Source organism: Lynx rufus, unplaced genomic scaffold, assembly GCF_022079265.1.
Source record: "Lynx rufus isolate CCGP_SWC_20201006 ecotype Redwood Valley unplaced genomic scaffold, mLynRuf1.p SCAF_11, whole genome shotgun sequence".
NCBI classification, from domain to species: domain Eukaryota; kingdom Metazoa; phylum Chordata; class Mammalia; order Carnivora; family Felidae; genus Lynx; species Lynx rufus.
In genome coordinates, this window is record NW_025814825.1 from 31,128,561 (window position 1) to 31,150,143 (window position 21,583).

At 56.7% G+C, this 21,583-nt stretch overlaps 1 protein-coding gene across 1 annotated transcript in view; it reads right to left on the bottom strand.

Moving 5' to 3' along the window:
* The window catches only part of RET (ret proto-oncogene), a 38,293-nt gene that overhangs the window by 16,191 nt on the left and 519 nt on the right, over positions 1 to 21,583 (bottom strand). The window contains exons 3-13 of the mRNA XM_047072165.1: positions 19,014 to 19,099; positions 15,178 to 15,444; positions 13,129 to 13,416; positions 10,863 to 11,107; positions 9,450 to 9,645; positions 7,896 to 8,095; positions 5,601 to 5,859; positions 4,741 to 4,866; positions 4,147 to 4,257; positions 3,410 to 3,532; positions 2,282 to 2,538 (exon numbers count right to left, since the gene is read on the bottom strand). Of these exons, the coding sequence (XP_046928121.1) occupies positions 2,282 to 2,538; positions 3,410 to 3,532; positions 4,147 to 4,257; positions 4,741 to 4,866; positions 5,601 to 5,859; positions 7,896 to 8,095; positions 9,450 to 9,645; positions 10,863 to 11,107; positions 13,129 to 13,416; positions 15,178 to 15,444; positions 19,014 to 19,099 (2,158 nt within the window). The remainder of the gene's footprint in view (positions 1 to 2,281; positions 2,539 to 3,409; positions 3,533 to 4,146; positions 4,258 to 4,740; positions 4,867 to 5,600; positions 5,860 to 7,895; positions 8,096 to 9,449; positions 9,646 to 10,862; positions 11,108 to 13,128; positions 13,417 to 15,177; positions 15,445 to 19,013; positions 19,100 to 21,583) is intronic.

The window sequence follows — 21,583 nt, forward strand, 5'->3', positions numbered from 1 at the left end:
CTGGCCATTTCCCTGGACCTGCCTCTACCTGTTCCCCACGCTTCTCACGTTCCCCTCTACCCACCCTGCCTTCCCACTGAAACCCAACTCAGATTACTCTGGGACACCATCCCAGACCCCAGCCTGGCTCTGCATCCTTGAACTCTGACTGGGGATGCCAAAGCCTATCAGGAACCTTCCCTCCTGGGCCACTATGGGTGTCTGTTGCCCCAGCTCTCCCTGCAGCTGGGTATGGGTGTGGCCTGGGGGCGCTGCTATGATGTGACCTGCCAGACTCATCTGACCCACACAGATGACACCACTGGGCCCCAATGCCCTGCTGAGCAGGACCACGGTTTCCAACACCCATGTACAGGTGTGCGTGCTCTTCATGGGCAGAGGCAGCCTCCCCTCGGCACCACATCCAGGGTCCCTGCTGGCCAGCTGCCAGGCGTGCTGGTGTTGCCTCAAGTTCCCCAGGAACCCACAGTCAGGGTCAGGGTTGACAATGTCATCACTGTTACCCTGGTGTCCTCAACCCACACTGCACTGGAGAAGTTTTCACTGTACACGGAAACTGCACTAAGCATGCGTAGACAGCACTGACTTGATCCTCTTAAAAGACATTAACGTTTCTTCCCACTTTATACAAGAGACAAGTAAGGTCCAGCAGTTGCATAATACGTCCGTAGAGCTGGTCAGGGTCCTCACGCTGGGCTCTGGCTTCTCTGTGCCGTGGGCCCAAGCGGACGTGGATTGAGATTGGTGTGTGTCCACTTGCACAAGCGCCCACAGGCCCTGCCCTTCCTGTGCACCTCACCATAAACTGCCTGGGTTTACAAAGGATTCAAGTGGCTCATCCCACAGGCCTGCTGTCGAGGCTGAGACGCTTCCTGGGACAGGGGTCACAGACCCCCTGTCTGCTGAGCGACTACAACCAGGAAAGCCAGGACGGAGGCCGCAGTATCTGCCACAGCTGGGGATGGCGTCCGTGGCCCAGACCCTCACTAAGGGGGAGTACCCTTGAGTAGCGCCCCCTGCAAACCCCAGCCACCTCCCGGCCCTGCTTGGGCACTGCCAAAAGCCCCGTGACTCCTGAGCTCCCTACTCGGTGACCCCTGTCAAGGTGCACACTCTGTGATGCTTGCTGCCAGGCCGTGGGTGGGGAGCCTCTGTTCACATGCACCCTCGGCGCTGAGTGTTCTTCTCAGGTCCTCTTAGAACCTGGCTTCCAGCTCCGTGGCACCTGCCAGCAGGCATACAGAAGAAGCGTGGCAGGTTGAGGGGAGGCCTGGCCAGGACGGGGGCTCTCAGGAGCACATAGTGACTGCAGGCCCAGGACCTCCCATGGAGAAAGGGGATCGGGAGGCTGCCGGCTCTGGGTGGCACTCTCCATCAGCCAGCCAGTTAGGGTCCTCTCAGGCCTGCCTCCTCCACAGCTGGCCCAGAGGCCCATGGCACCCCCTCTTCCACTCCACAGATGAACTCCCCTCCCTACTGCTGCCACCCTGGCCCAGCCCCTGCCTGCTGCCATCACTCGCCTAGCTGAGGACAGTGCCTAATCACAGGGCTCCTACTTCTTCTTCTTCTTTTTTTTTTTTTTTTAGCGTTTATTTACTTTTGAGAGAGAAAGAGCACAAGCCAGGGAGCTGCAGAGAGAGAGGGAGGCACAGAATCTGAAGCAGGCTCCAGGCTCTGAGCTGTCAGCACAGAGCCCAAAGCAGGGCTTGAACACACCATCTGTGAGATCATGACCTGAGTCGGTCAGATGCTCAACCCACTGAGCCATCCAGGTGCCCCACAGGGCTCCTACTTCTGCACCCACCCCGGAGACTCCCCAACAGAGGAGCCTACAGAAATGAAGGCAGAATATGGGCCTCCTCTGCTGAACCCCCAACCCCCAGGGCCCCACCCCCTGGGAATAAAATCCACATTCCTCCTCAGGGAGGAGCCCGCAGCCCTCGGGGCATCTGGAAGACAGTTGCCTATCAGGTATGGCATGGCCCACCCTCCCAAATCTCAGTCCACCTAAATGAGCACCCATCACTCTCCACTCTGCTAAACTGCCTCCATGTCCTCTGCCCTCCTTGGAAGGCAGCTCCGCGGAGGCTGGGGCCTTGCTTGTGATGTCTTCCTGGTGAGTGAGGATGCATTAGCCACTTGTGGGCTACAGGATGTGGCACCAGGAAACCCCGCGTGCCCCTCCCCGCACCTCCTAGCTTCCCCAGGCCTGGGGTGTCTGTCACCCACAGTGCCTCCAGGAGGGCTGCCTCCCAGGCGGAGGTCCTGCGCGGAGCCTCACCGGGATCTTGAAGGCGTCCACAGAGACCTGGTTCTCCATGGAGTCCATAGAGGGCCGGCGGGCGCCGGACGAGGAGTAGCTGACCGGGAAGGCCTGGGCAGGCCGGCGGAAGGTCATCTCAGCAGAGGCAATGGGTGGCTTGTGGGCGTTCTTGTGGTAGCGGTGGATGCAGAAGGTGGAGAGCAGCATGGAGACGACGAAGGAGAAGAGCACAGCGGCCGCGATCACCGTGCGGCAGAGCTCGTCACACAGCGGCTCTGCAGGCAGGGGCGGCCGTGAGGGACAGCGCTCTGCGAGGGTGCCCCGATACCAATGGGCACCAGCGTGGCATGACTGCAGCAGCGGGAGGACTGCTGTGACAAGCCGGGCGGCCCGGCAAGTGTGGAGCACGAAGTCGTGAGCATAATGCAGACACTCACACGGCACCGACCGCTTGGCAGGTCGCTTTCCCTGCGGAGACTGCTATCACCCTCCTACGGAAGGGCCAGGAGGCACAGGGGGTTTAAGCAGCCTGCCCGAGGCCACCCAGCAGAGGCAGTGTATGCACTGTGCTAGCCCTGGGATGCTGGCAGCCGGGGGGCTGGCAGGCAGGCAGGAAGGGTTCCTCTGCTGTGTTCCCAGTGTATTTCCTTTGTAAAACTGGGAGAGGGAAGGAAAGCGGCTCAGGGCCTAGTGCCATGCCGCAACAACTCAAATACAAGAAAAACATCCCTGGGCCCAGGCAGGAAAGCTTCCCGTGTGCTCAGACCCATGCCACCTACCCGCACCTGCTGGCCCAGGAGCACCTGGAGGCTATGGCTGGGAAAGTGGGGTTCCAGTCAGATGGTGCCATGGGCCCAGAGAAGGCCCTGCACAAGGACAAACTGAATAGATGTGGAGTTACTAGGTGGAAGAATTTTCCAGCCCAACCTTTTACTATAAAACTTCAGGGCAGAAAACTTACTCTGTAGAGGCCCTGACCTAGATGCCTCTGCACAGATGAGGGAACCGAGGCCCAGAGGGAAGGAGGAGGGTCTCCCAGGGTTTCACTTGCCTTCCTGCAATTTCCTCCCTGGCTCGCTGGGGCTCAGGGAGGTGTGGGGAGCCCTGCCCTGCATATGGCCCCCGCAGTGTCCCCCACCCACTCACCCTGGCTGTCTTCAGGTTCGCAGAAGCACTTCTTCTCCTCTGGGAAACAGTTGCAGATACCGAAGCCAGCTTTAATCCCCCAGCGCTCCCCTGGCTCATGCCCACCAATGATGCTGCCGCCCCCTGGTGACAGATGTAGCCCACTAAGCCTCCTGGTGTGACCAAACCAACCAGGACCACCCAGGAAGAAGCATGAGCAGTCCCTCTGCACATGATGTCACCATATTAGGCCAGGGGGTGGGGTGGGTGGGAGACATGGGGGTAGGAAGGGTAGTGAGCTCTGAAGTCTGGGTCACCTGGGCAGGAATCAGCACAGTCTGCCCCCAAACCAGTGGCCCCAGCTGGTAGAAGAAGGCCCCCACAGGCTGTCCAGGGCCCTCGCTGAGGTCCACACATAGTTACTTTTCAGAAGCAGACAAGAGGCGGCAGGAAGCCAGGACAATCAGGGGTTGGGAGCTGTACCCATGTGAGCTTCCCAGGGAGACACTGGGGAGTGTTGGTCCAGGCACCAGTCTCCAGAGTTTTTTTTTTTTTTTTTTTTTTTTTTTTTTTTTTTTTTTGCGGGAGGTGGTGCAAAGCCCTTTGTTCAAATGAAATGTTAGAAAAAGTCTTGGCAAAAAAATCCAGGCATGAGGCTTGTCTGGCTGAAGTGCAGGTGGGAGTCCAAGCCTCTCCCTCCCGCTGGCGACTCCCACCCACCCAGGGCCCTTGAACTTGCAGGCCCAGTGGTTGCTTACGGAGGCAGTCCTGGGGGCAGATGTTGACATTTCTGCTCTCCACGGCATCACAGTGGCCGTCGGGGCAGGTCTTGATGCTGGGGGAGCAGGTGGAGAAGTTCCTGGTGATTCCTACGACACACGGCAGGCTGGTCACTACCACAAGGTCAGATGGCCAGAGCCAGAAGGGCGGCACCCCAGGGCCTCCCAGGCCTGTACCCCCTAAAGGAGCAAACTGAGGCCCAAGCAGAGAATCCGTGAGTGGGATCCATGGGGTGGTGGGCACAGTTCAGAATTTGCTGCCATCTACACCCAAGCCCTACTGCCTGGGGCCACACCCCAACTTTGGCCCAGACCTTCCAAAACCCAAGAGGACCTGTGGTCCCATGGCGATGAGAAGACTGCACGTCCTTGTGCCGCCCGTGCTCTGTGTTCATGCTCACCCTCTCCTGACATCAGGAACTACAAACGGGGACAAAGTTCTGGAGAACACATGTGGAGAGGGGAGGGCCATCACAGTGGCCGGCAGGGCCTACATGGACCCCATTTCCACTCAGCCACCATTACCCCTCTCCCCCGCCTGGCCGCAGGCCCCTGGCTCTGCGTGGGGCCTACCTTTGCCATCTCCCTGTCTCCACTCGCACCTGCCCGTCAGAGAGCCCAGGCCACCGCACTCCTCACATTCAGGGCGTCTCTTGCTGACTGCACAGGACAGGGGGCAGCCTGGCTCCTCAGCCACATCTGGGGGTGGCAGAAAGCTGGTCACAGAGGGCTGGCCTGGGCCCGGTGTCCAGCCAGCATCCAGGGGCAGAGGGAAGCACTGGCCAAGCTTCTCTCATGGGTGAGGCTAGAGGGGTGGGGGTGCCTCTGCATCAGGGCACAGGGCAGTGATGGGGCCCACTGAGGAAGTAGGGTGGTACCACGGTCACAGCAAGGGGTGGGGCAGCTACTGGGCTAAGCATGGAGGGAGGATGTGACAGGGCTACACTCAGCCAAAGATACACATGCACGGTTACACCTGAATTTCAGAGAGAACACTGAATGCTTGTTTTGTGTAAGTACATCCCTAACACTGCATCGACACACTTGGAAGTCTGCAAATGTTGTGTGGGACATACTTACAACAAGAATTGCTTGTTGCTTACCTGAAATTTAAATTTAACCAGGGTCCTGTATTTTATCTGGCAGTCCTATAGCAAGGGCGTGTATAGAATGCACTGGCAGTGGTGACGGGGAATAGTGACCTTTCACTACTCAGTCACTCTGGGCTAAGCTGTTTTATACTTTCTCCTTGTCACCCTTCCCGCTTGGCTATGCGGCGGGCACTCTTAGTCTCATTTTGCAGGGAAGGAGACTCGCGCCCAGGGGCACTGCCATTGGGTGAAGGGGGCAGGCCCAGGCCACTTCTATGAGGGAAGCCCACGGCTCTACCATACCCTGCCCATCTCCATCCTCCACGCGGCCCCGGCACTCACATGTCCCCTCCACGGTGACAACCAGCAGGGCCTGGGTCTGCTTGCGGGTTGGCCGGTCGGCAGCCACTACCGTGTACCGGAGTTGAGAGCAATCGGGCCGCTGCAGGGCTTCTGTGTCGTTCACGAAAAGGTTCCCTGTGGTGTCCTCGGCTGAGGTGACCACCCCCAGGACACTGCAGTTGGTGCTGGAGAGCTGCAGCCTGTACTGCACGTGGATGCCGCTGAACTCCTGGCAGTTTTCCACACAGACTTTCCCAATCTAGGCACGGGGCACAGGAAATGCCTCAGCTGGGTGCGGCACTGGCTTGTGATGGTGGCTGGAGGGGCCCCTGGCCGGCCTGAGTCCTGGAACAGTCCCCTACGGGCTCCAGGTATGACAGACCCTCCTCAAGTCCCCGTCCTCCATGCCCCTGGAACCTGCAGACCCATCCAGATGCCTGGCCCTCCCCTGCCCTGCCCATCACACCACCGCCTACCTCCTGGGGGCCAGAGGTAGAAGAACTCAGGGCCCTGCCTCCAGGCAGGTGCCCACTCTCCCGGCTCATTCTTTATTCACCGGCTCCTTGAGGCACGAAGGCCAATTGGGTCCCCCCTCCTCCCCTCCCCGACTTCCAGCCAGGCCGGTTTTGTTATGGGGACCACCGACTGCCATCCTCAGTGCATGTGGCCCGGTTGCTCCAGGTCACCTGCCTGGTCAGTCAGAGCACCGTGCCCAGGCCACATGATTCTGCCTGTCCCACACGAGACCCAGGGGCCTTCCTGGCACTCTGGCTGGAACCGCTGGGAAAGAGGGGATGCTTCTCTGGGGGATGCTAGGCAGGCAGTGCCATTGCTGGGGCCCGGAACGCTCCTTACCCCTCGGCCACTGAAGTTCAAATTAGACACTGGTTTCAGTGGCTTAAAACCAGGAGCTCTGACTAGTCAAGGCCGGGGGGCAGAGGGCAGGGTGGGGCCTGGCCTGCAGCCACTTAGCAGGCGTTCACTCAGCCCTGCTCAGGCCCAGGGCACAGCCAGGTTCCTCCACACACAGGCCAGACACCACAATAAAACTACTACCTCCTAGATCTCCCAGCACATTCCCATATAAAATGTGCTTACTTCCACTCTCCCATACGGTCCTCAAAATTGCCCAAGGTCACTATCCTCAACTTACAATCCCAAAGACCGGGGAGGGGGGTGAAAGATCACAGGGAGTGTGAGGCCATATTGGGACTCAAGTCCCTCTGATCTCAAGTCTGCTGGAGCACAGGTGACACACCTCTTACGGTATTTGCTTCCATTTGGCACCCCCTCAGAGACCCCTCGGACCCCTCTGCCTTGTTACCTCCCACCACCCTTGACCTCTGCTTCCATGAAAGGTCCGGGGTTGGGTGGCAGGTCAGGGAGCTTGGATATGTCCGAAGGGTGGGGTCCTTTGTGTGCTGGAACTGGGTGGCTGTCAGGAGTGGAGGGTGCATGGGAACCAACAACAGAAACGGGGACAACTGGAGATGGCCTTAAACATGACATTCTGAAGAGGTGTATCCGAAGCTGCTCCATTAGGAAAGAGCGGTATGTGAAGTCATATGCATGCTGTAATGCCAAGTAAAACTACAAAAATCCTTAAGAGAAACATTCTAGAAAGAACTGTACTAAAATGCTAAATACTAGTTGATAGGGAGAGAAGGGATCTCTCCTCCCTGTCCTGCATCTTTTTTAACGGATACTGACTACTTTATGTTTTTTTTTTCACTTCTAACTGTTATTTTTCAATGACAAATGAAAGATAAGCTCTAGTGAACGCACATGCAGAAGTCAAAGTGGAAGTGCTCCCCACCTTTCCCAGCAGAGGGCGCCACTGTTACTTGCTGCCTGCATTCACACGCTTGCAAATTCCATCAATGAAAATTTGTTTTTGAACATACGGAGTCATGGGAGGCCAGTATTTTTACAAATCACTTTTCACTTAACAATCCACCAGGAGCATCTTTCCAAGTCAGCCTACGTAGATTTAGCTGGCATTGCTTTTACAGTTGGACAAAATATGTTTTAAAAATACAAAGGAAGACGGCCACAAAGAGGTCCATGGTGCCCACTAGCCCTACCCTTGTGACTCTGTCAACTCTGTCATGGCCCCAGCCTCCCTGGCCCCGTGCCCGTGGCTTCCCCTGGGCCACTCTGTGTACACGTTAGGCCAGGGAGGGAGTGTCTCTCAACACCAGCCCTGCTTGCAATCTGTAAAATAGAGTGCCCCACCCTGGGGGTCCTCGGTCCCTCCATGCCCCTCCCCAGGTAGGCACTGGGCTGTGGGCTCACCTGGGCAAAGCGGCGGGCCCGCCTGCTCACAGTGAAGGTGTAGGTGCTGGGCAAGTGCAAGCTGACAGGCAGCACGGACACGTTGAAGTGGAGGAAGAGGGTGCCCTCCCCGGGGCCCTGGAAGTCCGAGTCATTGACCAGCACGGTCAGCTGCAGGGAGCGGTTCTCCGAGATGGGGAGGCTCCGGTTGAGAACCAGCCCTGTGGGTGGGGGCACGGTGATGACTGCCTGGGCCCACTGCCCCGTGCCACCGCGTGCCTCCTCCCAGCCATGTCCCCGGCACATATACACATGGGTGCAAACACAGATTTTCACACATATGGTGCATGGATAACAGATGTGGCTAAGTCAGAACCACTGTCTAAATGTTAACCGTTGTGCTGAGCTGGAAGCTGAGAAAATCCTTCTCAGCTGGGAGGTAACCTGTATGTGTGTGTGGTACGTGTTATGGAGTGTCTGTGTGTTGTGTATAGGGTATATGTATGTATATGTGGTAGGTATTGGGTATGCCTGTGGAATGTGTACGTGTGGAGCATGTATGTGTGGGTGTACACGGGGTAAAGATGTACCACCACCGAGGTCCTGGGAAAACTATACTGGCCTCCATTCCCCCAGAGAACTCCTCCCAACAGCAGCAGCCTCCAGTGGAGTCCTGGACTCCACAGGCCCCCAGTGCTCGGAGCCTGCACACTTGCGTGCACCTGCTGAATGGCGTGGCTGTGGTTCTAGTTTCACAGAGACAGGAGGATGAGGGTCAGGAGGTTTTGGTACACAGGGTGTTTAGAGTGAATGAGCCCGGGCAAGGATGACATTTCCCCTTGTACAGGGCAGGAGACCTTCAACGGCTCAGAGTGTGCGAGGAAGATGAGAAACAAAAAGGATCAGGCCAGGCAGAAAAGGGTAAAGGTACCAGCGATTCTGGGTTCCCCCAGAAGCAGGTCCCAAAACAAGGATTCAAGTGCAACTAGGGTATTTGGAAGGATAATCCCAGAAAACATGGGCAGGAGGGGGGGGGGGAGGCAAGGCAGCTGATGAAGATGCCCCATCCTGCAAGGGAGCACAGCAGGCGCCTGGAGCTTAGCCCTGTGGGAGCCAGACAGGACAATCTTTGCAGGAGCCTCTGGCTCAAGCACACAGAGATGCTACCGGGAAGTAACCTCTGTGAGTAGAGAGCTATGGGGACTAGGGAAAAATAATCCCCAGGTACTTGGCCACCTCGGAGGCAGCAAAGCAGATGCCAGGAGCCAGAGGAAGGCCTCAGGAAACGATGTATTTGTTTATAGTGGGCAGTGAACCCTGGCATGGTAAGCATGGGGAAATGTGGGAGGGTCCCGCCAAGGCCTGCCACGAGGCAGTTCAGTGAGAGAACAAAGCCGGTAAAAACCCACCAAGGTGGCCAAGGTGAGACCAGTGGAAGACGAGGAAGGGCTGGGTGGAGTGGAAGGATCTTCATTCTAGGGCTCAGAGAGCAAGGACAAGTATCTGTGTTTGTAGGATGCTACAAGGGTGGGATTCCCTAGGGGGCCCATCCAGGCCACGCCTGGTCCCTCTTACTGTAGTCATGCACAGTTGCCCGCACAAAGCTGCCGTTGGCCTGGGCCAAGGTCTCGTTGGGGGAGTGCTCGATACGGAATGTCTGGAGGACCCAGGCATCCCCAGAGAGTAGTGTGTTTGTGTATCGCTTCAGGAGCTCCCCGGATGCTGGCACCACGTCTGCATCGAAGACACGTATTTTGGCCACCACAGTGCCCTGCAGAAAGTAGGGGGTGCCAGTCAGAGCTGGTGAGAGGGACCCCTCAGAGACCCTGTAGCCTGAGACTTCAGGAGGGCACGTGCACCAAAGGCGGGGCAAATGTGCACACTCAGAGCCAGTTCTAAGGACACACTGGCCTGGATTCAAGTTCCCAGAGGGTCCCTTGCCAATCTGGCTCAGTCACCCTCCCTGGGCCACTGTGCCTCACTTGTGCAACAGGTGTGACAGACATCTACAAATTTCCCCTAAGAATGGATGAGAGCAGATGCCCAGGTGCTTTGCTGATAGGCTTCACCCAGGTCTCCATGGAGCACAGTAAGCCAGGCCCCACAGGGTGGAGGAGTTAGCTCACTGTCACATAGCGATAGATGGCAGAGCCAGATCCAAGCCCAGGTGTACATCAAAATGTCCTCCTCCAAGGACCTTCTATATACCAGGCTGGAGGGAATCATGAGGAGAGCTCTGAGCAGTCACAGGGCATCTCTGCTTCCACTGCTAACCAGACTCCTTGCTGTCACCCCAAGGCAGCCCTTCCAAGCTCATGTGACCTTTACCAGCGAGACGTGCTTTCCTCCCATCCGCCCATCTACCACTTGGGGTGCCTAGAGAGGCAAGTGACGGACAACACATTTCCCATTGTGCCCTTGGCCAGCCGGCTGCAGGACGGCCCAATGCCCAGCAGGTGGCAGTCACGATCTGCCTGCAGGGAGGTGGGTGGGCCGTGCTGTGCTGGGAGCGGCACTTGCCAGTCTGATGCACTCCCTGGCCACCCTCCATGAGCCTCTACCGCCCTCTAGTGACAGCTGACACGGTGGAAGGGAGTGCCCTTCTGGCAGCTGTCCTCTCCCCCCTCAGGGCAGCACCGCTGTGCCCACGGGCAGAGGCACAGGTACACCCCTGACACGAATACCTGCCCTTGGCTTTGACAGCCTGGTCAGACACATGCTAGGCATTCAGGGTGCCCGGACATTCATCAGAGGACAGCTAGGCTGACCTCCCCTCTCCTCCTCAGCTACCCCCAAGACAGGAAGAAAGACCCAACAGACAGTTGGATGGACCAATAAAAGACGAATAGCTAGACGGATGGTCAGCCACACGGCTGGATGGCTAGATGGACAGCTGAACAGACCCAGGAATAAATGGTGGACAGAATGGCAGACACCCAACAGATGGACGACAGAAAACAGACAAGCCCAAGGGCGGCAGACAGGCACCTCCTTCCTCTTGAACTCCACCACAGCGCTGGCGGTGTCGATGCCCCCGAGGAAGGTGGGCGCCGAGTCGTCCTCATCATACACGGTCACGGGGAAGGGCACCATCACCACCTCCTCCTTGCGTGCGCCGACGCGCACCGTGCAAGCAGCCACCAGCTCGTACTTCTCCCGCAGCTCGCGATCCAGGGGCCAGCGCGTGCTCACCTCCAGGCTGTCCGGGGCGCAGTGGAAGGGCAGGTTCTCACCTATGCACCAAGCAGACCAGGAACCCCAACATGACTCCGGGGCAGGGCGAGCTGCCTTTTTCAGGGGCCCTGCCAGTGGGTCAGAGTTGCGGAGCATGCTGGCCGCGCCCTGAACTACTCCTCTTCGGCTCTGGCGGAGGTGGGTGTGGAACTTCAGGCACGGGTTTGCAGTGATGACCGTGCACTAACCGGCTGTCCTGTGCCTGCCACCTTCACTCGTGCTGCTGGGGACGCGCAGGAACCAGGAGGCCTGCATCAAGTCCTCACCCTGATAACCTAGGGAAGGCTGCTCACACTACTCACCCAACCTCCAACCTTGCCTCTCTGGGGGGCGGGGACAGCTGTGTCTCTGGCTGTGTGATCCCAGACTGGTCGTTCCGCCTCTCTGTGCCTCAGTTTGCTCACCAAGAGATGGGATGATGAAGGCTAACATGCCTGCTCCTGACCAGGTGCTGCTACGTGGTCAGTGACTTATGTACCTTCCCGCTACCCGCTGAGGGGGGCCCAGTCACCATGGTACACTCTTCAGCCCAAGCCTGTCCTGAAATTCATCCTCCAGGAATAACTCGGAAAAGGGGAAACGCTGAAGGCTTGAAGGTCAACACTGACTGCCCCCACGGCCAGCCAGGAAGGGTTAGGCCAGCTCCATTCGGTGGGAAGTCAAAAGTCCCTTCCCTCTCCTCAAAGCCACATATTACATGTGGATTTACATGTGGGAAATGCTTATGATATAATGTTTCTCTCTGATGTTTATGACTACAAAAAACACGCTCAACAAAATTTAATGATGTAACCTTTATGAGGAAGGGCAGCATGCTCAGCCTTACGTTTGGCTAACAATCCTGCACAAAGACACCCATCCCTGCTGTGGGGCAGTGTGAGGACGCTGGGGGAGTAGGTGGCTACTTTTCTTATCTTCCTGAGATTTTCTGTAACATGATTACCTCATTACGGTGTGAACGGTAAACCTGCTGTGAAGCCAGGTTCCTCTTACTACTAGCAGTCTACCTTCTGGGTCCCAGTTCTTTGCTTTTGAGTATTTTAATGGTGCCTCCCATCGGAGGTCTGCTCAGGTGCCCCCTCTCACCTCCACTGGGACTCACCCCCCATCCCCACCTTGGCCGGCCTCCCCAGGGCCATCTTGTGGCAAAGTCTGCTGCCCTTGCAGCTGCTTAGGCAGAATCCTGGAGCCACACTGGCTCCCCCTTCCCCTCAACACCCACACCCAACTCCTCAAGAAATCCTGCTGGGTCTTCCTTTATAACATGCCCAGAAGCTGCCTGCTTTTCATGTCCCTGTGGCTTTCACCCTTCTTCCGGTCTCCATCCTCTTGCTCAGGGATTTCTCAGGTAGCCTCCTAACCGTTTCCCCACTTCCACCCTACGCTGCCCCGTACCAAATCGTTCCTAGCACAGCAGCCAGAATAATCCTTTAGAGGTAAGTCAGGTCTGGCCAAGCCCCCCTTCCCGACAAGCCTTCCATGACTCCCCAGTCCCTCAAGGGGAAACCCTCAAGCATTTCTCTGTTCTCATGCACCTCCACTGCCCCCCGTCGCTCACTCCACTCCAGCTATACAGGGGCTCCACTGCAGGGATCTCAAAGGGGCCAGCCCAGCTTGCCTGGGGCCCTCCCACCTCTGCTCCAGCTCTCCCTTCCCCAGCCACGAGATTTAAGACCGCAGTCTCCACCCCTCTATACCCTTGGAGCTTTACTTCCCACATAGCACCTTCCAGAAGCCACCCCATCTCCTTGGCATGTGCATGGTCTCCATCTCCCAGGGAAATGGAGGCTGTGGGCAGGCAGGATTTTGACTTGTTTAGTTCACTGTCACATCCTTAGCCCCTAGAACAGTACCTAGTCCCTGACAGGCCATCGTCCATGACAAGAAATATTTCTGGAATACTACATGAGCGGGTGGTGTGGCGGTGGAGAATAAACCAGATGGCTCATATCAAGGGCTAGTGGTCCTGTGCTCGGCACATAGCAGGCATTGAGGATGGCCCTACAAGGCCGGCACTCACCTTCTAGGAGCCTGTAGGCCACACTGATGTTGGGGCAGAGGAACTGCACAGGCAGCAGGCGGAACTGGTGGAAAGTGCCAGGAGGCCTGTTCTCTCTGATGCGGAAGGAGACACCTGTCTCAGGAAAGCAGAGCTCCCGGGGTTTGAGGGAACCACAAGCCGGGAAGGAGGTGTTGACAAAGGAGAAGTACACACGGGCACAGCCGGGCCATTGGCACTCGCCCTCGCGCAGGGATGTAGGTGACAGGAAGACCTGGAGGTAGATGGTGAGCACAGGGAAGCCGCCATCTGCAGAGAAAGAAGTCAGGTCTGGTGGGGCATCAGCCACATCTACAGGTGGTAGGGAACAGCATGGGGAAGGGACAGGAGCTGGCTGCAGGGCTAGTGTAAAGCCCAGTCCTCACGGTTGTCCACAGGGTTCCACTGGGCTCTCTGCACCCCACCACCGACTTCCCTGGACCTGGGGCGTGTCTGTGCTTCAGGGTCCCATGGTTCTGCTCCCTCTGCCTGGAGGTACCCAGCAGGCCCGCCTCTCTTGTCATTCAGGTCTCAGCTCAAATACTGATTCCTCAGGTGCCCTGAGCACTGGGGTCTATTGTTCTCCCTAATTCTCCCCACATCATCGTCCCCCGCAGAGGGGTGCCCTGAGCCCTGGGTCCAACTCCCCAGGCTGGTTCCTACTGCACGTGGTGATCAGCAGGCCGCTCCCTTCCACACCCTCCCCAAGGGCTTTCATTGTGGAGCCACCTCTCCACAGACTTCCCCAGCACCTGGAGGGGGAATTTCCAGCAAATTCCATCATGGAGGCTCTTTCTCCAACAAGGTCTGGATCTCTGCCACAGTGACAGGGACGCTTCCTGGGCCCTCTCTCTCAGCCCTAGGGTAGTGGCTGCTCCCCCACATCTCCTCCTCCCATATTCATTAGAGTTCTCTTTGCTTCTTACCAGCCCGTCCTTTGTTGCTTCAATCCCGGGCTGTAGTTAACCATTCTCTATACAAACTTGCCCTGTTCAAGTTACCGTGTGGTTTCTCTCCTGACTGGACTTAACAGGTGCAATCACGCACAGAACAGGCCTCCTATGAAAAGGGGCACCTTGGCAAATTCCACTCTGGCCTCTGCCCCTGGAGCCCTAGTTCAAGATCCCCACAGGGGCTTGGGATGAAGACGGCAGCGGTTAAGTGTGCACGGAACCGAGATCCATCTCAGATGCCACCTCCTCCAGAACTGGGGGTACCCGGTGGGGGGCTCCGTCATGTGACCCTGGCTTTACCTGGCAGACGGGGGTGCAATCACTCCGTCCTGCTGGGCAGTGCCGCCCACTCTGCATGCATAGGCATGCCACCTGCCTCTTGCCCGTATGAGGGGGCTCAGGGCTGGTGGGAGCAGGCAGTGAGACCATGTCTTTGGAAGAGATGCTTGGAGGTGGGGAGCTACTGGGTATGTGAACACCATTTTGCACCACCAGGCAAAGCTGCTGCACCCCCCCAGGACCAGGGTCACATGTGGCCTCTGTTCTGCTCTGTCCCCGACTCTGAGGAGCTGGCCAGGCCCTCCTTCCACACCACCTTCCTCCCCAGCACCAGGCTGGAGTCCCCACCAGGGACCAAGGGCAGCCTGTTGCGGATGGGAAGACAAGCTTTCTGCAGAACTGCTCCTTCCCCGGGAAGTTCCAGATGATTTGCTAAATCAAAAACCTTCTGATTTTTCTAGCCCCTTTTAACCCCTCTTATAACCCCAAATCCTGGTCGCCCAACTGGAAAAGGCATCTGAGTCCAGCACAGAGAGAGCACCCAATCCTTCCCAGGGGTTCTCCAAAATCCCAACAGACTTAGGAGGCCCAAGGATCATCAGCAGCCCCCAAACTCATCCGTGCCCTGGCCTGGCTGGACACAGAGGCAGGCCAGCCTCGCCTCACTCTTTGCTCTGACACAACAGGAATTGCATAGCAACCACCCTCTTGAGCCTCCGCGCGGCTGTGAGAGGAGGAGAGGCATGAGGTGGGCTGTGGGAGGAGAAGGAGACAGGCTGGGGGTAGGCAGCTCCCTTACTGCGGATGCTGAGCTTGTCCCAGGTGCTGTGATCCAGGCTCCGGTTAAGGTAGAGAAGGCCGGTGTCCTCCTCGATGCGAATCCAGTCGTTCTCATGCAGCCTTGCACGGTAGGCGATGCCGTAGAGGTGCTGGCCCAGGCGGAAGGTGGGCACCTCCTCCGGCATGTCCCGCAGGGCATGGACGTAGAGCAGGGGCATGCCAGCTGGCTGGTCCACGTAGAGTTTCTCCCAGTAAGCATCCCTGGCGAAGTAGAGTCCCAGCGGAGCTGGAGAAGGGAGGGAAGTGTGTGAGGGAGGGAGGGGTGAGGATGATGTCCAGAGCAAGCCTCCCAGGCAGACCAGCATTCCCCAGCAGCTTTATTTCACACCTTGATAAAAGCTTCTTTGTGGACCAAAAAGCTTTCTAATTTAGAATTCCAACCTAGCGTAAGGAATAGTTTGCAAGCAAAATCAGATGCAAGTGTTAAGTCTCCTCATTCTTTTTTTTTTTTTTAATTTTTTTTTCAACGTTTATTTATTTTTGGGACAGAGAGAGACAGAGCATGAATGGGGGAGGGGCAGAGAGAGAGAGGGAGACACAGAATCGGAAACAGGCTCCAGGCTCCGAGCCATCAGCCCAGAGCCCGACGCGGGGCTCGAACTCACGGACCGCGAGATCGTGACCTGGCTGAAGTCGGACGCTCAACCGACTGCGCCACCCAGGCGCCCCAAGTCTCCTCATTCTTAAATTAGAAGAGATATCATCCTCCATAATTTATAGGATTAAAGTCTTTCATACAGAAACAAATAAATAAATAGATAAATAAGAAAATTCTGATCCTAGTAGGACTTTCTCACCTGTAGTCCTAATAACATCAGCACACAACTATCTGTGTAGCTAAACACAAGCTGAAAACGGACTGCCTTAAAACAGAAAAAGAAAAGAGAGGAGGAAGAGGCAGTGTAAGACAACTGCATAATCATTCTCAATTACCCAAGTTTGTTAAGTACGTGAATTGCACAGAGCTGGGAGTTCACACAGGCTTCTCAGCAAATCATCTGGATCCGGAGTTTTCTTTCTTTCAAAAAAATTTTTTAACGTTTATTCATTTTTGAGAGAGAGAGAGAGAGAGAGAGAGAGAGACAGAGCGTGAGCAGGGGAGGGGCAGAGAGAGAGAGAGAGGGAGACACAGAATCTGAAGCAGGCTCTAGGCTCCGAGCAAGCGGTCAGCACAGAGCCTGATGCGGGGCTTGAACCCACAAACTGTGAGATCATGAACTGAGCCGAAGTCGGATGCTTATCTGACTGAGAGACCCAGTGCCCCTGGATCCAGAGTTTTCAAGTGAACAAGATGATGTCAGATAAGCAGGGCTGGCAGTAGTCACCAAAAATGAACCTGGGCACTTTTTATAAGAGAAACAAACCTTTTCTAAAGTTAAACATACTCCTACCTTTGGACCCAGAAATCCTACTAAATTTATCCAGGAGAAATGAAAACACACGTCCATCAAATGACTTATTCACAAGTGGCAGGGTTATTCATGCAGCCAAGAACTGGAAACATCCCAGAAGCCCTTCAGCAGGTGAGTGGATAAGCAAAAAGTGGTTTTCACACCATGGAATCCTATGCAGCGACAAGAAGGGATGAACTATGGATACACATCACAGCCTGGAAAGCTCTCACAGACACCATGCCAAGAGGAAGAAGCCAGGCACAAAAGAATATACATGGCAGGATTCTAGGCTAATTTCAGGTGATGGAAAGTAGCCTGGCTACCTGGGGTGGGAGGAGACACAAGCCTGGGAGGGGCAGGAAGGAACATTCTGGGGGATGTAAAGGTTCCACACCCTGACAGCAGTGTGGGTCACATGGGCACATACATTTGCTGCCAATGTACAGCTGAGGGCTGTGCATTTCAACTTCTGTAAAGTTTCCCTACAAACCTGATCACCAAGGCACTGTGGGTAGAGCTGTGGTTGCCACGAGAAGAGGATGCTGACCATGGCCTCACTGGGTAAGCCCACGTAGGAGCTCACTCCTCTGCTGACTTTGTGTGTGTTCAACATCTTTCATAATAAAAAGTTTTTTAAAATAGTAAGAATTTTCTTTTTTTTTACTTTTTTTTATGTTTTTATTTTATTTTTGAGAGAGAGAGAGAGACAGAGTGCGAGTGGGGGAGGGGCAGAGAGAGAGGGAGACACAGAATCGGAAGCAGGCTCCAGGCTCTAGGCTCTGAGCTGTCAACACAGAGCCCGACGTGGGACTGGAACTCACAGACCGTGAGATCATGACCTGAGCTGAAGTCGGACGCTCAACCAACTGAGCCACCCAGGCGCCCCAAAATAGTAAGAATTCTCAAGGAGGTGGATAAATAGGCAAACGATGCTTAAAAACCACAAAAGTCCTGAAAATATAATGCATAGGAACTACCCAGCACACAACGCAAACTTTAGGACTATTCATGCACTTGTAGCCAATTTCTTTCTCTCTCTCTTTTTTAAATGTTTATTTATTTTGGGTGGGGAGAGACAGAGGATCCGAAGCGGGCTCCGTGCTGACAGGAGAGAGCCCAATACGATGCGATGCAGGGCTCTAACCATGAGATCGTGACCTGAGCCGAAGTCAGATGCTTAGCCGACTGAGGCACCCAGGTGCCCCGCCAACTTCTCCTTTCAATCAGCTTGCTTCCACCCAGACCCCACTTTTTTCGCAGCTGCCGGGGTGAGCAGCCAGGCCAGTCTGCACCAGCAGAGGAGACCCTTGGCCCTGCCTGCTCCAGTGTGGGTGCTGCCATGTCAGACAGGCCTGGGCTGGGAAGGAGCAAGAGGGAAGGGGTGGGAGAGGGGGAGAGAAGGAGAGAGAGAAGGGGGTAACAGGAAAGGGGGGAGGAGGGCGAGAGAGATGGTTTCGTCAGAGCCGAAGGCCTGGCCCTGCACACCCCACACTAAACACCGTGATGGGGGGACGTGGGGGTGGGGGTTGGGGGATGAAGACAACACCCATAATGTGGTCTTTCAGACCTTTGGAAAGCCCCTCTCCAGGAGAGGTGTCCCTGGGGTGGGACCTAGAATTACTCAGTCCCTGTGGGTGAAGTTCAGGCAGGAGGAGCAGGCTAGGACCTCCAAGGAGCCCGCCTTTTGCTCTGAGCTGAAGTTTCCCAGGGGAAGGATCCGCTCCAGAGTGCCACATGGGCTGCCATTCAAGGGGGAGACAGCTAGTGGAGTACCATGAAGAAGCCACACTGGGGAATTCTGGGGAGGGAGTGCTGAGACCACACTCCCCCCACCCTGCGGTCTCGCTGGCAGAGAGCATGGTCCGGGAGGACACAGGTTCTCAGAGGCACTCAGGGCTGACCTCCTTGGGATTTAGCCGCTGATGCCAGCAGGGACAGGAGGGCAGCTCAGAGGGCTGTGTTGGCCCCAAAGGGCCACAAAACTGGCCTCTTGCTGCTCCTGCTGAAGGGTCAACTCATGGTACCAGCAGAGAGCTGAGCTGAGTGATGGGCCATGGCTGTCAGGTCCTCCGAGGGTCCCCGCACAGCTGGGATTCACTCCAGAGGCTTGTGTTTCCCAGAAGGGGCGCTCACTCTCCCCACAGTGTGGGGGCCCAAAGAGGACCCTAGCAACCACTCAAGTCATGACGCAAAGACAGGAAAGCTCCCTGTGGGTGTCTCCTCACCCACGGGGAGGGGACAGTGGTGGAGGAGTTCCCAATGGGGGTTGGCGGCCACCTCCCACTAGGAGCGTGCAGGAGCCCCCTCTGTGCTACCTGGCAGGGGAACCCCTGGCCTGCTTTCCCTTGCGGGGCCATCCGGCCTCCCTCCACAGGAATCTGGCATTATGGGGGCTCCCAACCCATGGCAGCATCCTGCCCCAGCGCCAGCATGGCCACGTCCCGGAAGGCAGGCTCAGAAGGGGGATCAGAGCCGGGCACAGCATGGCTGCTCCATGACAAGGGCCTGAATCATGAGCAGCAGCCAAGCTTCCTTATCCTCCAACATTCCATGAAGGTTCCAAGTCAGAGCATCCAGCAAGAGCCCTGGGGGAGGGGCTGAGGTGGGGGCGAGGCAAGTGATGCTCACGGCCCCATGGACAGAAAGAACGACTCCCCCTTCCCCCTGACCGTGTCCTGCCCCCATGACATTCTCTGAAGGCGCCGGCCCCCTGCAGCCTCCCGCTGCCTCTCAAAGGTGGAGTGTGGGGAGAGCACTGGATGGCTCTGGGAGGCAATTCCCCACGCATACCCACTGACCTTCCATCCTCTCCACAGCCCCAGACAGAGGCACTGTCAGGACCACTGCTTTGCAAACACAGACACTGAGGCGGAAAGAAGGAAAGTCATTTGTTTGCTTAAGGGCACACGCACAGACAGAAAGAAACTGGAATTCGTAAAGCCGTCTTTCAGAGAGGCACATCCTTCACCAGCCCACTCAGCTTCCGGGGGCCCCCACAGCTGCCATGCTCTTGCTCCCCAGCTGACCAGGCCTGCCCCCCCCCCCACCCAGGGGGCCCTGCCTGCTGGGACAGGCTTTGCTCCCCGACAAAGCCCTCAGTGGTGCTAGGGCTCACTGCAAGTCAGGAACACCAGCTCAAGAGGGGAAGTGGACCCTGATGATAGACCATGTCTCTGGGCAGCTCGGCACTTCCGGGCACAGAAAGGAGAGGAGACTGTAACTCCCAGGGGCCTCACAGGGTGGTGGCCAGGGGCAGTCTGGGCTTGTGACACCAACACCAGGTAAAGAGGGGGCTCAGCCCAGATAAGCGCTGCCGACCTCCTCAACGCCGTGGCAGAAGGGCACACGCTAACCGCTAATGCTCTGAGATGATGCCCTTGAGCCTGAGCGCCCAGGGCTCCCCCCAGGGAACACTGCTGGGTCTACAGGATTGGCCATAGACACAGACCAGGGCAGCCTGTGTCTTCCAGAGCCCACCAGGCCACCAGCTTTCTTTAGGGTGCACGACCCCTCCCTGGAGAGGTGGGGTGTGCGTTCTGGCCTCCAGAGTACCAGTGAGGGGCCGCTGCATGTCAACTGAGCTTACGTCATGAGACTCAATACAGCAGCTGCTGGACATTCTCTCAGCACCCACACTCCTGGCCCTGGTCAGCAGGGTAGAAGCCAGTAGAACCTGGCTGTTCTTGGAGTCACTGTGGGGAGGGCCTCTTGGGGGTGGTAACCCCTGAGGCTGCAGAAGGTCTTGTCAGGTCTTGCTGGGGGAGCTACTCTACCCAGAGCACTCCACCTCGCAGGTACGTGGGAGCAGCTCCAGAACCCTGTGGGCGGCGGGGGGAGGGGGCCTCCCTGACTGCACATACTTCCAGTGGTACAGGGGCTGGGAGGCAGCACAGCCCGAGCTCCCAGAGCCCTCTCCCACCCCTCCTCCAGGCTGGTCACTGCCACACAGTCCACATGTACGGGAGAAAATGGGGCCTGCCTACTCTCATCTCACAGAGCCCAGCCCTACGGGATCCGTGTGGGGCCCAATCTATTGCTGCCAGAAGGGATTTGTGGGTTGGGCGATGATTGTAAGCAGAAACAGATTTAAATGCACTTAAAATACCTCCCAAGTGGTCTCTGACGCAGGGCATGGCTCCCTTAATGCTCCTCAGTGTCACAGACACTTCTAGATGGAAAAACACATGGTCCAAGGCAGGGAACTGAGGAGGTGGGTGCAGGGCCGGCCTCAGGGGGGTATAGCCTAGGCAGTCCCAAAGGGCCCCACACTTGGTTTAATGCTCTGATGTCACGGTTTTGAAATTCTTCACAATTCTAGAACGAGGGGTCCCCACCTTCATTCTACACGGGGCCCCACAAATGATGTAGCCAATCCTGGCAGGTGAATGAGGAGAGCCTGAGACGGGCCACTGGTGTCTACTTCCACAGGGCTGTGCGATCTACTTCGGAACACTGAAGCTGGGAGGTGGGAAGCCTTACCAAGGTCACTCGGCTGGAGGTCCTGAGACTCGGGATTTGGTACAAGGGCTAACGAAGTGGCAGCGGGAGTCGGGATAAAGGCAGACACTGAGCCCACCAAGAGGCTTGCTGCTGGCAACTTTCTGCCAGGAAGGGCTGTCTGGCCTATGGGCTCAGAGTGGCCTCCAGTGAGGACCAAACCTGGCACTTTGGACAGGTCGACACAGAACTTGCAAAGCCTTCTGTACCCATCCCTCTCACCTGTGAATGCCACAGGGTGTCAGAATCCTCCCCCCGCACCTAGTCTAACATTTCTGTCTGGACAGAGTTGGCCAGCATCACCCTCTGGTGGCACCTCCTTGCACAGTGGGTCTGGTTGCCCAGGCTGCCCCTGTTCCAAGGCACCACACTGAGGGGTGAGGAGCTGACCTTTCCTCACACAGCACAGGTGGGTCCCTCCCACACTGCTCATGGCACACCTGCCCAAGGCTGAAGTCACTGCTCATGTTCAAA